We start from the raw sequence: 14,650 nt of genomic DNA, 5'->3' as shown, positions 1-14,650 counted from the left end.
TGACAATGACAAACTGGAAAGAAAATATTTGCAGGATCTCTTACAAAAAGCTAATATCTAAAGCACGCCTGTAATACAAAACAAAGACCAACAACCAACAGAAAAATAGGCAAAGAATAGAAATAGGAAAGGCCGTGGTAAAGCAGATTCCAATGGCTGTTAAATACGTGAAAATATGATCTACCTCACTCATCATAAGAAAAATAAAAACAGAATATTTTTATCTGTTAGGTTGGCAGAGGATAAGAAGACATGCATTGATGGTGAGATTATCAGTTAGTATACCTTCTTTAGAGGTAATATGTAGTATCTAGTGTAATTTTGCTAAATATAGTCTTGACTCAGTAATTTCACCTCTAGATATCTACTGTTAAGTGAAAAAAAAAAAAAGGAAAAAGAAGCAACACGCAGAACAATGTGTGCAGTATGTTACCATTTGTGTAGGGGTAAAGGAATATATACATTTGATTATAAATTTGTGGCCAATCTCTAAAAATGCGTAAGCAGGTGGTTTCGGTACTTGCTTCTTGGAGGGGGAACTGGATGGCAGGGAAGACAGAAAGGATAGAGACTTCATGATCACTGTTAACCCCATTTGTACCATTTGAAGTTTTTACCCTGTATATATATTACTTATCAAAAAAAACAGTAGTAAAATCAGGTACATCCAAGGTTTACATCCTGTTAAATACTCCAGATACTCCCATGAAATACATCCAAACAGTCCCATCAAATACAAATAACTCATCAAGCACCATCAAATGCCCACACACAACTGTTTTATGGTAAACATTATTACTATTACAATATTTTATATTCTCTATTATTTAAAGGAATATAACTGTTACAGTATTTGCTTCAATCCTTTTGATACTTCCACTAAATTGTTAGAAATTATACAAAGGTATAATAATAACCATTTTTGAAAATATGTGATTTTATAATCATTGGCATTTTATCTTAAAATATACTACATTCTTACAAAGTAATGAAAAATTGGTAATTATTATTATTTTATTTTTATTTATTTGACATGGAGTCTCACTCTGTCGCCAGACTGGAGTACAGTGGCACGGTCTCAGCTCACTGCAACCGCTGCCTCCCGGGTTCAAGTGATTCTCCTGCCTCAGCCTCCTGAGTAGCTGAGACTACAGGTGTGTGCCACCATGCCCAGCTAATTTTTGTATTTTTAGTAGAGACGGGGTTTCACCATGTTGGCCAAGATGGTCTCGATCTCTTGACCTTGTGATCTGCCTGCCTCTGCCTCCCAAAGTCCTAGGATTACAGGTGTGAGCCACTGCGCCTGGCCAAAACTTGGTAATTATTAAAATTGTTTCACTTAAAATACATAATTATGATCTTGTGATATATATGTATCTCTAGAATATTATTTTTAAACTTTTTGTCAAACTGCTCTTGGATTCATATGCGTTTTAAGCCACTGATCGATTGCACTTTCATACTTCCTTGGTTCTTTCTGCCAGTCCTGATGCCACCTAAGATTTGCTATAACGTTTGAATAATTCTGTCCTATACTTTGTTTCCACTTGATAAACTGCTCTTTATTATACTGGTGGACAGAAGCAGAAACTTTAGGGTAGTTTATAATGGAACGAAGCTTCTGATCCAAAGAATAAGTAATTTCTGGAAATTTTACAGCAACATTTGTTAATTCATCTGGATCTGAGGAAAGATCTGAAAGAAAAAAATTAAATATCTGTCAAAATAGTGACCTGCCAAAAAATTTTTTAGAATGTCATTATGACAGGTAATGTATTAGATTTTTAAAAAGATTTTCAGTTCCTGTTAGTGTAATAAAATGAAGGACAGTATAAATGGTAAAATAACATACCAGGAGTTAAACACCCTATGTTCCATGCCCAAATTCCCTCCTTCCTACCATTGTCCAGCTATCCCACTTCTTTTTTCTTTTCTCAAATGCCAGAAAAAGTCAACCTTTTATCATTAGCAAGCTGCTTTAGAACAAGTTCTTCCTGTTTTTGATGTCCTGCCTACTTTGACGGGCAGAAATGAATATAGTAATGCTTATACTGTACCGTTTCAACAGCCTCAAACTTTCTACAAATTCTTTATATAGACAAGTCATGTTCCTGCAACTTTACTTACTCCTAGTTTTCTTTATATATTAGTATCTTATGCTTGGAGTTTTGAAAGTTACATTAATCAGTACGGTCCATTTGAACAAACAGCCATGGAAATACAAACTTCTCAATCACTGCCCACGAGAAAATAATGATAAATATTTCAGATCCATAAATACACACTTTAGATATGGTGTGGGAAGACAGGAATATAACCAGGATACCAATTTAATTGGAAAAACAGCAAGTCAGAGATCTTATGACAATTAACTTCAGATAGTAAATGAACACTGTATGTTGAGAGAAAATCCCCTATGGCCTACTTAAGTACATTAGCCAAGAGGCCCCTGAAGAGATATGTGATTTTGCTAGGTAATTTCAGATGGCATATCTTTAGGAAAGGGAAATTAATACGCCCTAAAAAGTACAGAAAAGGCTGATTCCCCACTTCTGACATTTTGATAGTCACATCAGTTTTTTGGTAGAACATGGTATAAAAAACAAAATTTCAACAAATTTAAAGATCAAATTGGCTTTTATTTAGTGATTCATGAATTGGGCAGCATCCCATCTAAAGATTTAGAAAAGGCATTCTGATGACCTGAGCAGAGGAGGTGGGCTTTATAGGAAGAAAAAGGCTGATGAAAAAGTCCCAGAAACATGGAACAAAAAGCAGATTTGTCATTATAGTGTTACTTTCTTTATCCAGTAAAAACAGAGGAAACTTCCTTATGCTGGTTCAGGTAAAATGAGCCCCTTCAGGTTGGTTATTGTGATTCTCCTTTTTTTTTTTTTCTAAAGTGGCCCACTCTAAAGTTCAGTTTGATTATGGGGCACCTAACTGTCAGTGACTCCATTCTGGTTTGACTTGGTCGGTTGAGCCTGGTGTAGGAACTCAGTTCAAAACAATGGCTTCCCATAAATTTCATTTGAGAATGGCCAATGAACAAGCAAGAGATGCACATTATTCATCAGGATGAAAATGTCAAGACTTCCTTTTCCAGCCAAGAATCCTCCACTCTTAAAGTGAAGGGGGTTGGCCAGTTTGGCTCCCAAAGTATTATTTTGATAATAATTTTGCTATTTGTAACTGGGAAGGAGCCTTAGGGAGAAATAAATATTACTAATGGCTTTAGCACATATTTTATGTACTAAATGGGGACAAAGGATAAGTAAAACCCTAAATCTAAAAATGCTGCTTAAAAATTAATTCATAGAGTAGTGAAGCTGGCAGACATTTTTTAGAAGTTATAAGAAGTATCAATTTTGCAGTCACAGCTTCGCTGAAATCTCAGTTCTGCTGCTTCTTAGCTGTGAGACCTCACATGGGTATCCAAATTTCTATGACTCCTAGTCTCCTCTGTAAAATGAGGATAATGGCACTATCTTGTGGGGTTGTGTTGAACATTAAATAATATATGCAAAATGTTAGCCTTCATAAGATAGGTGTTAATCCTTCAGAACAATGAGGTACAATGAGGTGTTGACTTCTAATTGGGAAAGATAACCATGAGTACTGAGAGATGCCCTGATCAGAGAAAACTGGTTTCAGTCATGAGACCCAGATCAAAAGCCTTAGGACGCTTTCTCTGAAATTCAGCTGCTGATCTGCAAAGAGGCTGTTCCTCACATGAGCAACCCTTTGTAGATAGTCCTACCATGACAAGCAGCAGATGATATTCACTTATTTAACAAGGATTATTGGATATCTTGAGCAATGCTACATAGGGCAGTTCATTACACATAATATTATGCCTAAAAATCTATTAACACATTTACCAAAGAGTTGAGGCAATACTGAAGCGCCGTCCGAGTAGGCTATATACTTCCAGTGGTTAGTTCGAAGCATGTAGGTGGAGGCATTCACATTACATCCATGGAATTCACTTAGAATCCAGGGTGGATGCAGGTTTTTGACTTTATGTTCATTCTTAAATGTTTCTGATGATAATGGCAACAAAGAATATCCACTCAGGTTCTGAGGCAGAGGAATTCCAGCAATATCTATGTAACAAAAATAACCAAATATCTTAAAATAGCTCATTCTTTTATTAGCTGAACATTCACAGATGGCATCATTCACATTTTTTTCATACCATTAAATGCCATGGAGACTGGAGATTGTATATGGATTTTGTAAACAGACTGCCAAGATTCACATGCTTACCCCACTGGCCATGTGGACTTCAGCAAGGCATTTACTTATCTCAACCTCAGTTTTCTCGTCTGTAAGAAGGGGATGACCACAGTACTTGTATTTATTAGGTTCATTTTAGGTTTAAATAAGATACTTTATGTAAAATTCTAAGAACTCTGAGAACAATGCCTGGCAGATAGGAGCCTTCAACAAATAGTTAATATCACTAGTCCCTTTTTCTCTAAATGATTAAATAATCATAGTTGTTTCTCAAAGTTTCCTTCATGGGATATTAACAAGACTTATATAAGAAAGGGGTTTAGTAGTCATATATGTTTGCAAAACAATGGTTAAACAAAATTAAATACATAAATTTGTTGTAGATATAAATTTATTGCTGATGTATATGATAAACCTTCAGGAGTGGTATATAGTATACCACGAGTCCCAAAGATATTTGATAGCAGAGCTTTTTAAACCTTCAAGTAGCATCTTGAGGGACTAGCATCTTGAAAAACATACTTTCAGGAATTGTGGATTATATTTATAAAGGGAAAAATAATGTTTAATTTACCAGATATAGACATATAGAACAATAGCATGAGAAATGCTCAACTGAAAAATAGCTTATACTTTAAAAAATTGCTTTCAAGGTAACTGGACCTTAAACTTCCCTCTTCCTATAGAAAAATTACCATTAATTATGTCTGCGTAGTCAGGGTTGTTTCAAAATGAGTCTGCAGTTGTCTTCCCCAGCCCTTTTCTGGTTTCAATGTTCATATTTTATGTATAAATATTTCCAATGAAAAATAGAATTATATCTATAATGTTAGAAATGAAACAAAGTTCAATAAGAAAGTTAATTTAACTTGACTGTCTTTGACAAAAACAGGTTAATTAAAGGATAACAGGGAAGTAGACAAAGACCACTATAAATCTTCTGAAGGTAGTTGTTTCACATATAACTTAATAAAAAAAAGTTTGTATCTTCCATTTTCCTTGGAAGAAGACTATCACAAGTATTAATTTTCTGCCAACCAATCAAAATTAGTGGCTTTTTTTTTTGTTCAGAGATAAGGAAAGAAAGAAGAGAGGAGTATTTCAGAGATGACTGGTTAAAACCAAAAAGAGGAGAAAAGAGGTTAAAGAGGATGTGCCCGGGACAAACTAATTGTGCTCCAAGACACAGAGACTACCTACTGTAAGCAGTGGAAAGAAGGCGGTGTGGGAAGAGGCTGGGTAAGGGTGGTCTGTGTGTCAGCCATCAGGAGGCACCACCAGCAAAGCATGGGAAGAGAAAGAAGAAGTCTTTAAGGAAGTTTGGGAAGCAAGAACCAACGGGCATATACTCATGACTATGAGTTCTTGTATTCAGCATTTTAATAACTCTTAATACTTAGAAATGCCTTATTTTAGGACCATTCTTAATTTTCCTAAGGAAGCTTGGAAGACTAAGAAACTTATGTTTCTCCTGTGTTTATGAGAAGTCAGTAGTAAACTGGGTAAGAGTCCATTCAAGTGTTCATTTTTAAAATTCATTCAGCAAACCAGGTGCTGTTCTAGCTGTAGGGAAACGACACTGGACAACACAGAAAAGCTCTCCCAGAGCTAACATTGTAATGTGGGCAGACAGAAACAGCTGTGTCAGATGGTGGTAAATGCAATGAAGAAGAAAGCAGGGTAAGGGAGACAGACAGTGATGACAGGCATGTGGGTATGTGCTGTCTTATATAGGGTGGTCAGGGAAGGCCCCGCTCAGAAAGTCACATTTAGGCAGTGTCCTGAGGAGTGGTTAGAGTGAGCCCCACAGTTATCTGGGAAAAGGGCACTCCCCCAGGGGAATAGCAAGTGTACAGTCCCCAAGGCAGGAACCTACTTGGTTTATTCCTCAAACACCAAGCAGGACTGTTAGGCTGGAGCAGAATAAGTGAGGGATAAAATTATAAGAGATGAGTTGGGGAAGAGAAGAGATCATGTTGGACTCTCAGAGCCTAATTAAAGACACTGAATTTTTACCCTAGGTGAAATGGGAAATCAGTAGAGGGTTTTGAGCAGAGGTGTGACAATCTGACACTAACTATGGAATGGTGAATTGACTAAAAGTGAGTAAGGGCAGAAGGTCAGAGAGAGAGAGGAAGCTACTGCAGGAATCCAGGCAAGAGATAAGGGGAACTTAGGATTCCAGTCTATTATTGATAGAATAAAATAACTTTGTAAATTGAAAAAAACCCATGTGAAATATCCATAGTATTTAATAAATACTTCAAGTATTTATTGGTTTTTCTGTGCCTCAGAAAATTGGGTTTTCATTTTTCATATATTTATCAATAATTTCCTTAGAAACACTTTAGCTTAGACTGCTTTTCAAAAAGCTGTTTGATTTTTATTTAAAATCATTTTTCATATTTATTTTTCCTGGCAAACCTGTCATTCTAACCCCATTTTAAATAAGTTTCATCTTTCGTGGGAGTATAAGCACAGACTAGAAGTAACTGCAGGGTTCTGAAGAAAGGACTTAAATGTGAAACAGTAAACAAATGGTAAAAATGCAGGCCTGGATATGTGTAATGATCTCCTGAAGAGAGATGATATTATATTTCTTCTTGACCATATCAGTACATAATGGATTTGAGTGGTATGGCAATGATGCAAACTAATATACACATTTTTTAGAGTATACCTAAAAAGAATGAAACATATTAATGATAACCATATCTAACATTTAATTGTTTACCATGTTCCAGGCATTGTTCTGAGCTATGAAATAGCCACTATCACCCCCATTTTTTTTTTTTTTTTTGAGACAGAGTATCACTCTGTTACCCAGGCTGGAGTGTAGTGGCGTGATCTTGGCTCACTGCACCCTCCACCTCCCAGGTTCAAGTGATTCTCTTGCCTCAGCCTCCTGAGTAGCCGGGATTACAGGCGCACGTCACCATGCCTGGCTGATTTTTGTATTTTTATTAGAAACAGGGTTTCACCATGTTGGCCAGGCTGGTCTTGAACTCTTGACTTCAAGTGATCTGCCCACCTTGGCCTCCCAAAGTGCTGGGATTACAGGCGTAAGCCACCACACTTGGCCTATCCCCATTTTTACTGATGAGAAAACTGAAGACCAGACATGTTGAGTAACCTGCCCAAGGTTATGCAGTTGGTAACGAGTGAAGAGGGGTTTGAACTTAGGCAGTCTGACCTTACAATATCTGTACTGTTTAATACTACACCACAAGACATGCCTCACTGTAGTTAGCTAACTTCATAATATTCCTCAGCCAATAAAAACATAAGAATCTATGAAAAACACCTGCCAACCCCCAGGCTTCCACTAAGGTCCTGTAACAAGAAGGGTTTTGAAATTTAAATCACTAGCAATGAAACATTCTTTTAACTACAACTGCATTTTTATATAATTACATTCTTAAAATTAAAAAAATCTAGACTTATCTTTTAAGTGGAGAAAGGCAGGTGTTTTACAGAAAGACTTACAGAAAACAATTCACATGAAAATAAGCTTAAAAATAAAAATCAAAACAATTTTAACTACAAAACAAGACACCTTTAGTTCTTACTGAGCTAAAGGATGCTGATACTAGGTATTAGAGAAGAAAATATTTTGGGAAGTAATTTTGAAATAATCTCAGAAATAATATCAACTTTAATATTAATATTATAAAGAATTCCTATTCATAAATGTCATTTTCCTGCCGGTATTAGGAAATAATAATGTAATAGTATCCTATCACACTAGTGATAGCATTAGTTTATTTGATCCAAAAGCACAAATAAACTAAGCACATTCTTCCTAATTTATCATAAAATATTTTACTTAAAAAAACTGCTCTTTTAAAATACCTTTTAAAAAATGACTTGTAAATTCAAACTTTTAAATAAAGCATTGTTGCATCTTAAATTTCAATAGCCTCTTGATAGTAAGGTAGGTTTATTAAAACAGGAATTCCAATTGGTTTTTCCTATTCAATATCTTTCTATTGAACGTAGAATAACCATCTTTTATACATTTCTAAGATGCATAGAATGGAAGTGAGGAGGAAATATCACTTGAGGTTTTGGGTTGAGTTTTTTTTTTTTTTTTTTTTTTTTGATACCAGAAGTGTTTATTTCTGTTCAACAGACATTTCAGGATTTTAATTTCATTTTTAGTTTCCAGAAGACTCAAATATTTTAAAACTCAAATATACTATAAGCAAAGTTTATCCTTGAAAAATCAATTTCAAAATAAATTTTTCTCTTTATATCATTTTTCTTTATAAGCTTCTCCTCTGTGTGTGTGTAAATGGGATTCACACAAAATAATATAGCTACAGCTAAGCTAATAAAGAAAGGACTTTGGGAACTCTAAGAATAGATACTGGCTTATATCTATTTTAAGCTCCTAATTGGTTAGAACAAAATAAGAAGTCCTTTGTAGATGTTTTATCAAAATATGTATAAGTTTGTTTATTAAGCAGAAGTAGAACATAGTGTCTCACAGGTCTAATTTTAGAGTTAATCACAATAAAGTAGCTTTAAACTCTTCCAGCACTGAGGAATTTTATCTTAAAAGGTAGAATGATCCATCAGATTAAACGCAGACCGTCAGAATGATCTTTGTTTTGCTGGCTCCTAAGGCTGTTAAATAAAGAACAGCCTCAGTTTCTGCCTGTTAATACTGTTGTAATTGTTAATAGTACTCTAAAACCTTGCTAATTTGGACAGTGAATTAGATGGACACAATATCTAAAAAGAAAACAAAACAAAACACAAACATCAATTTGTACAGTTTTAAAGCCTTCATTTTCTTTTTAATACATGGGGGCAATTTTCACATATTTCACTTTTTAAAATTAATTGACATTTTCTTTTCAACGTTTTAGATTCAGTGGGTATGTGTGCAGGTTTGCTCCCTGGGTATATTACTTGATGCTGAGGTTTGGGATATGAATGATTGCATCACCCAGGTACTGGGCATAGTGCCCAACAGTTTTTCAACCTCTGGCCCTCTGGCCCCCTCCCTCCCTCCTTCTCCCTTCTAGTAGTCCCTAGTGTTTCTTGTTGGCATTTTTATGTCCGTGAGTAACCAATGTTTAGTTTTCACTTATAAGTGAGAACATCTGGTATTTGGTTTTCTGTTATTGTGTTAATTTGCTTAGGATAATGGCCTCCAGCTCCATTCATGTTGCTACAAAGGCCATTATTTCATTTTTGATGGCTTTGTAGTATTCCACGGTGTATATGTGCCACATTTTCTTTATTTGGTCCACCACTGATGGGCACCTAGAATGATTCCATGCCTTTTCTATTGTGAATAGTGCTGCAAGTGCATGTCTTTTTGGCAGAATGATTTATGTATTTTTTGGTATATACCCAGTAATGGGATTGCTGGGTCTAATGGTAGCTCTGTTTTAAGTTCGTTGAGAAATCTCCAAACTGTTTACCACAGTGGCTGAACTAATTTACACTCCCACCAACACTGCATAAGTGTTCTCCTTTCTCTGCAGCCTCACCAACATCTGTTGTTTTTTGACTTTTTAATAATTGCCATTTTGACTGTTGTGAGATGATATCTCATTGTGGTTTTGATTTGCATTAGAATTGACTATTTTTTATCCAGTCCATTACTACTAGCTATTCATATTGTTTCTAATTCTTAATATGGTAATAAATACCCATGGTGATAAATATTTGTGTATATCTACAGGTTATTTCCTAAAATTAGGATTTCTAGGTCAAAATGTATGCACATTTCTAAGAAATTTGAAACATAATGCCACATTTGCCTTCAAAACATTTGTATCGGTTTATATTCCCAGTAGCAGTACATGAGAAAGACTATTTCTAATATAAGATTTTCTAATTCTTCTTAACCTCTGCAAACTTTATATGTGAAAGAAAAATATTCTTCTCTTTTAATATTTTTATGACCACTGACTTTGATTCTTTAAAAATATATTGGCCATTTGTGTATATTTTCTGTTGTGAATTGCTTATTTTGTTCCATCTGTTAATAAGGTATTCCTCTTTTTGTTACAGATTTATAAGAGCTCTATGAATATTACACCTTTATCATTTATAAAAAGATTAACTTAAGTAAATAATTGTGTTACAATGTTGTCTCCTGGCTCCAGCATAAGGCTCTTTTGCATTGTTCTCTTTCTGCCATTATCACTGGTTAACATCTGGTTAATAGAATGTTTCAGTGTTTTATATAAAGACCCGTCCATAGGTATTCTCCTCCACTCACTCTTCCCCAACTAAAAAAAATCATTTAAATGTAGCTTTCCCTCGTCTGATAATAAAAATAATATTTATTGTGAAACACATTATAAACTGTGCTAAGCAACGAAGGTGTTAATTTTTCAGTTTAGAATTGGAGAGATTTATTTTTGACTTTATTTCCTTTACTCTTATTGATGAGGTCTAATTAACACATGATCTAAATGCTGTTAATAAAACATATTCTGCAGGGAAATGTGACTCAGAAGGAGTCTATTACCAAGAATCTTATGAAAAATAAAAATCTATATAAAACTATAGTTTAAGAAAATTATTTTTTCTAAAATAATTGACAAATTGCAGGAAAAAACCTACAGTTGCAGGGAATTTACATCATTTCCAGAAGAGTAGAGATGGAATTTAGAGGAGCTTCTGAGACAGTATTTTCTTAGCTAGAGAAATTCTTATTAGCAAGTAACATAAATTAGGCAGTGATAGGTGGATACATGAGAATCTCCCCATTCTAACAAATTTTATTTAGCATTTTCTTATCTGACCTGTTAAATTATGAAATCTGCTAGTTTGCAGATGACCTTTAACTTTTACAATGTATAAAATGGCAAGAAGTAATAATGGCATCTTCTCAAGATTGTAGAGTACAAAATTTGCATTGTGGGCAAATATAAAATAATGTTTAAAGAAACATGATTTAAACCATGCATTTTAATCAACTGACATATATGATGACGGAATGTCTAAGAATTGCATAAGGCTCACTGTAGACAACTCCCTAAAGATATTTAACTATTTAGCTGCTAGAGTCAAATAGATAAAAGGGCAACTATCACTATGAAATATATTGAGGGCAAAATGGAGAAAGAATCACCCCAGCCTTCCATAATATTTTACAATACCTTCTTGCAGTTCTGGTCACTATACCTCAAGAAAAAAGAATGAGGCTAAAAAGTCAGGCAAAGATGACGCTAGGAAGATTTTCTTTGGGAATGGGGAGGGTAGAGAGAGTTCTACATGAAGAAAAATTAAGGAAGGAAACTGTAAAGAATACAGGCATACATTCATAAAACTCTAAAGATGCTAATAGCAGAGACCCAAATATGCATAATCCTACATAAACTTCTTTAAAAAACACAGAAATGAGGAAAAGTAATAGTGATCGGCTAGAAACTAATGGAATGAGAAAGTGGCCAAGATATGGCTGAGTGTGATCATTACTTTGGGATAAAGGGAAACCAGCAAATGATGACTAAGAAACAGAAGAGATTAAAAATTCAAGGAACTGGCCAGGTGCAGTGGCTCACGCCTGTAATCCCAGCACTTTGGGAGGTTGAAGTGGGCAGATCATAAGGTCAGGAGTTTGAGACCAGCCTGGCTAACATGGTGAAACCTCGTCTCTACTAAAAATACAAAAATTAGCCGGGCATGGTGGCACGCGCCTATAATCCCAGCTACTCAGGAGGCTGAGTCAGGAGAATCGCTTGAAACTGTTAGGCGGAGGTTGCAGTGAGCAGAGATCGCACCACTGCACTCTAGCCTGGGTGAAAGAGAGAACTCCAGGCCGGGCGCGGTGGCTCAAGCCTGTAATCCCAGCACTTTGGGAGGCCGAGACGGGCGGATCACGAGGTCAGGAGATCGAGACCATCCTGGCTAACACGGTGAAACCCCGTCTCTACTAAAAATACAAAAAACTAGCCGGGCGAGGTGGCGGGCGCCTGTAGTCCCAGCTACTCCGGAGGCTGAGGCAGGAGAATGGCGTAAACCCGGGAGGCGGAGCTTGCAGTGAGCTGAGATCTGGCCACTGCACTCCAGCTCGGGCGACAGAGCAAGACTCCGTCTCAAAAAAAAAAAAGAGAGAACTCCATCACACACACACACAAATACAAAAGTTCAAGGAACTGGAAAGAAATATGTTCAATTATATGAGAAGGATATGAAATAAGAGAAAAGGAAAGGATGCCGGTTTAAATTGACGCTACATAAATTTAGTTAAGGGAAGAACTTTGCGGCAGAAGGAAGGAGATAAAAAGAACTCTGATTTCTTTGATTTTAAGATGCATCTTTCTTTCACATTTTAACATTTCTGAAATTAGAGAACATATCTTGTGCTATTTTCTTTCACCAAAATTTATGAATTGATGGTAGTTTTGCAATTGATGGTGCCTTAGAACAGAGAAACTGGTGTTTACATGCTAATGAATTTAAAGTACTCTGCTAAATTAGACAGAAACTAGAAGTTAGTTCTATGATTTCCTGATTATGTCGTTATTCTAGTATCTTCAACAAAAACTGCTAACTACCGTTATCCATATGTTGCTTTTCTAGACATATGGCTATGCTTGTAGACATTAAGAAGCTACTAAAGCAAATAGTACAGAACTATCTGAAGAGTCTGAGGAGGAATATGTTCATACTAGTTTCAAAGTGGATAGAATAATTCAGAAAGGAAATGCTTACATTTCAGGGAGGTGGTGGTAGAGAATCAAATGATGTACAAATCATATCTATAAGGTTATGAACCTGAATGTCTTACATGGCTTACTTTACAGTCATACCCTGAATACAAATCTTTTGAGGGAAAATGACTATAGTAAGTGAAGGACACAGGGACATGAAAAACAATCTCTTCATTCTTCAGAGTACAGATTTGACTCACAGTTAAATGAGTTGCTCAGGGTTATAAACAAGTCAGCAGGACCTCTGACTATTAACTGAAAGACTGACTAATTGATCTCTTCAGTTGCATTCTCCAGCATTATTACAAATAAATATTTACAGAACTGCATTACTTACCAAGCATGGTAGGGTAAATATCCACAAGAGAAACCACATTTGATACTTGAAGGTCGACTTTAATTCCTGGCCCCATCATCAAAAGCGGAACATGTGCACTGGCCTCATACATGCTCATTTTATAAAACTGTCGATGTTCCATGGCCAGCTCTCCGTGATCTGAGGAGTATATGACAATAGTTTTCTGAAGAAGATCTAATTGATGAAGGGCCAAAATAATTTCACCTATAATAGAAATCATTATAAAACTATTAATTAGCTTTCAGTTCATGTTTTATTCTATCACATTAAGTTTATAACAACTCTATCCTACAAGGGTTTGTCACTATGCTTTTTAACATCTGAATATTATCTACTGTTCTCAAGTTAAGTCTCAAGGTGACAGTGGTCTGTCTACTGCTTGCTCTTCAGTTGACTAGCGAAGAAGAAGAAAATATAATACCCATGAGAACTCTTGCTCAAAGCTGCTTATCTGGAGATCATGCTGGCTTGCTTTCCAGGTTTCTATCAGAGAATAGGGGAAAAAAATCTTCCCCTTAGTGCCTTGAGTGAGAAAAGAAAGATCAGTAGGATATCAGTACTTCACATGTCTCAGATGATAAAAAAGATTGGTATCACCTCTGACCCACAGTTTCTGTGCAACAGGAAGTGATAAGAGCAGTCAGAACTCCTCTTTTCTGCTACTTTTTCTCCCAAATCTCTATGCAATCACCAGATCATGCTCATAAAGGTGGCTGAGGATTATGGAAATCCCACCTTTGAAGAAGGGCTGGAAGCAGGACAGACAGTGTACAAGCTTGATTTAGCATCTTCTTGGATAGGGAATAATGGGACAGTAAAATTCCTCTGACCAGTTCCAGTCTCACTGTTCTCAAACTTCCTCCTACTGTAATTAAGAGAATCACAAGAAAGCACAGGCCAGAGAGAGGAGTCATCCCTATTTTGGCAGTTCCTGAATATGGGTAGAAGAGTCTATATTAATTTAAAAACCTACAGATTCTGAGGTATAGTCAGGATTGACACTCACTGCTCTACGGAGTTATTCACAGAGTTGAGACACTCTTGATTTTTCAACTAGACGACTGGAATTACTTCCTAATCGGTCTTGCCTCTACTCCTCTTTCCTCTCCTTGTACTATCCTGGTGTCTATCTTTCTAAATTACCTCATCACTTGATCGTGTCACATCCCTGCTTGAAACTTTTTCATAGCTGCCCATTGTCGAATTCTTTAGCATAACAAGCAAAGCCCCTGTCCACTCTCCATACTCAGCACCCTCGGCTACCTGCTAGACCTTTACCTTTCAGCAATCCTAACCTTCTCAGAACCCCCTAAACACATACCATATTAGTTCACGCTTTCTTGCCTCTGCATATACTCTGCCATCTACG

The 14,650-nt window shown here is 36.0% G+C and overlaps 1 protein-coding gene across 5 annotated transcripts in view; it reads right to left on the bottom strand.

Annotated features, from left to right (window-relative positions):
- The window catches only part of ARSK (arylsulfatase family member K), a 58,810-nt gene that overhangs the window by 9,426 nt on the left and 34,734 nt on the right, over positions 1–14,650 (bottom strand). Inside the window, exons 6-9 of one of the 5 annotated variants that reach the window (XR_002731617.1) lie at positions 13,261–13,485; positions 4,270–4,328; positions 3,882–4,106; positions 1,258–1,695 (exon numbers count right to left, since the gene is read on the bottom strand). Coding sequence is in view for 4 of the 5 variants with exons in the window: in XM_023212170.1 (XP_023067938.1) it covers positions 1,406–1,695; positions 3,882–4,106; positions 13,261–13,485 (740 nt within the window). In the remaining variant the exon portion in view is untranslated. Of the gene's footprint in view, positions 1–752; positions 1,696–3,881; positions 4,107–4,269; positions 4,329–13,260; positions 13,486–14,650 lie in introns of those variants that run through there. The other 4 variants (XM_023212170.1, XM_023212171.1, XM_023212173.1 and 1 more) reach the window with 4 other exon arrangements.

The sequence above is a fragment of the Piliocolobus tephrosceles genome, chromosome 4 (genome assembly GCF_002776525.5).
Source record: "Piliocolobus tephrosceles isolate RC106 chromosome 4, ASM277652v3, whole genome shotgun sequence".
Taxonomy (NCBI): Eukaryota; Metazoa; Chordata; class Mammalia; order Primates; family Cercopithecidae; genus Piliocolobus; species Piliocolobus tephrosceles.
Note: the sequence above shows the minus strand (reverse complement) of the source record. Positions and strands in the feature narration are given on the sequence as shown.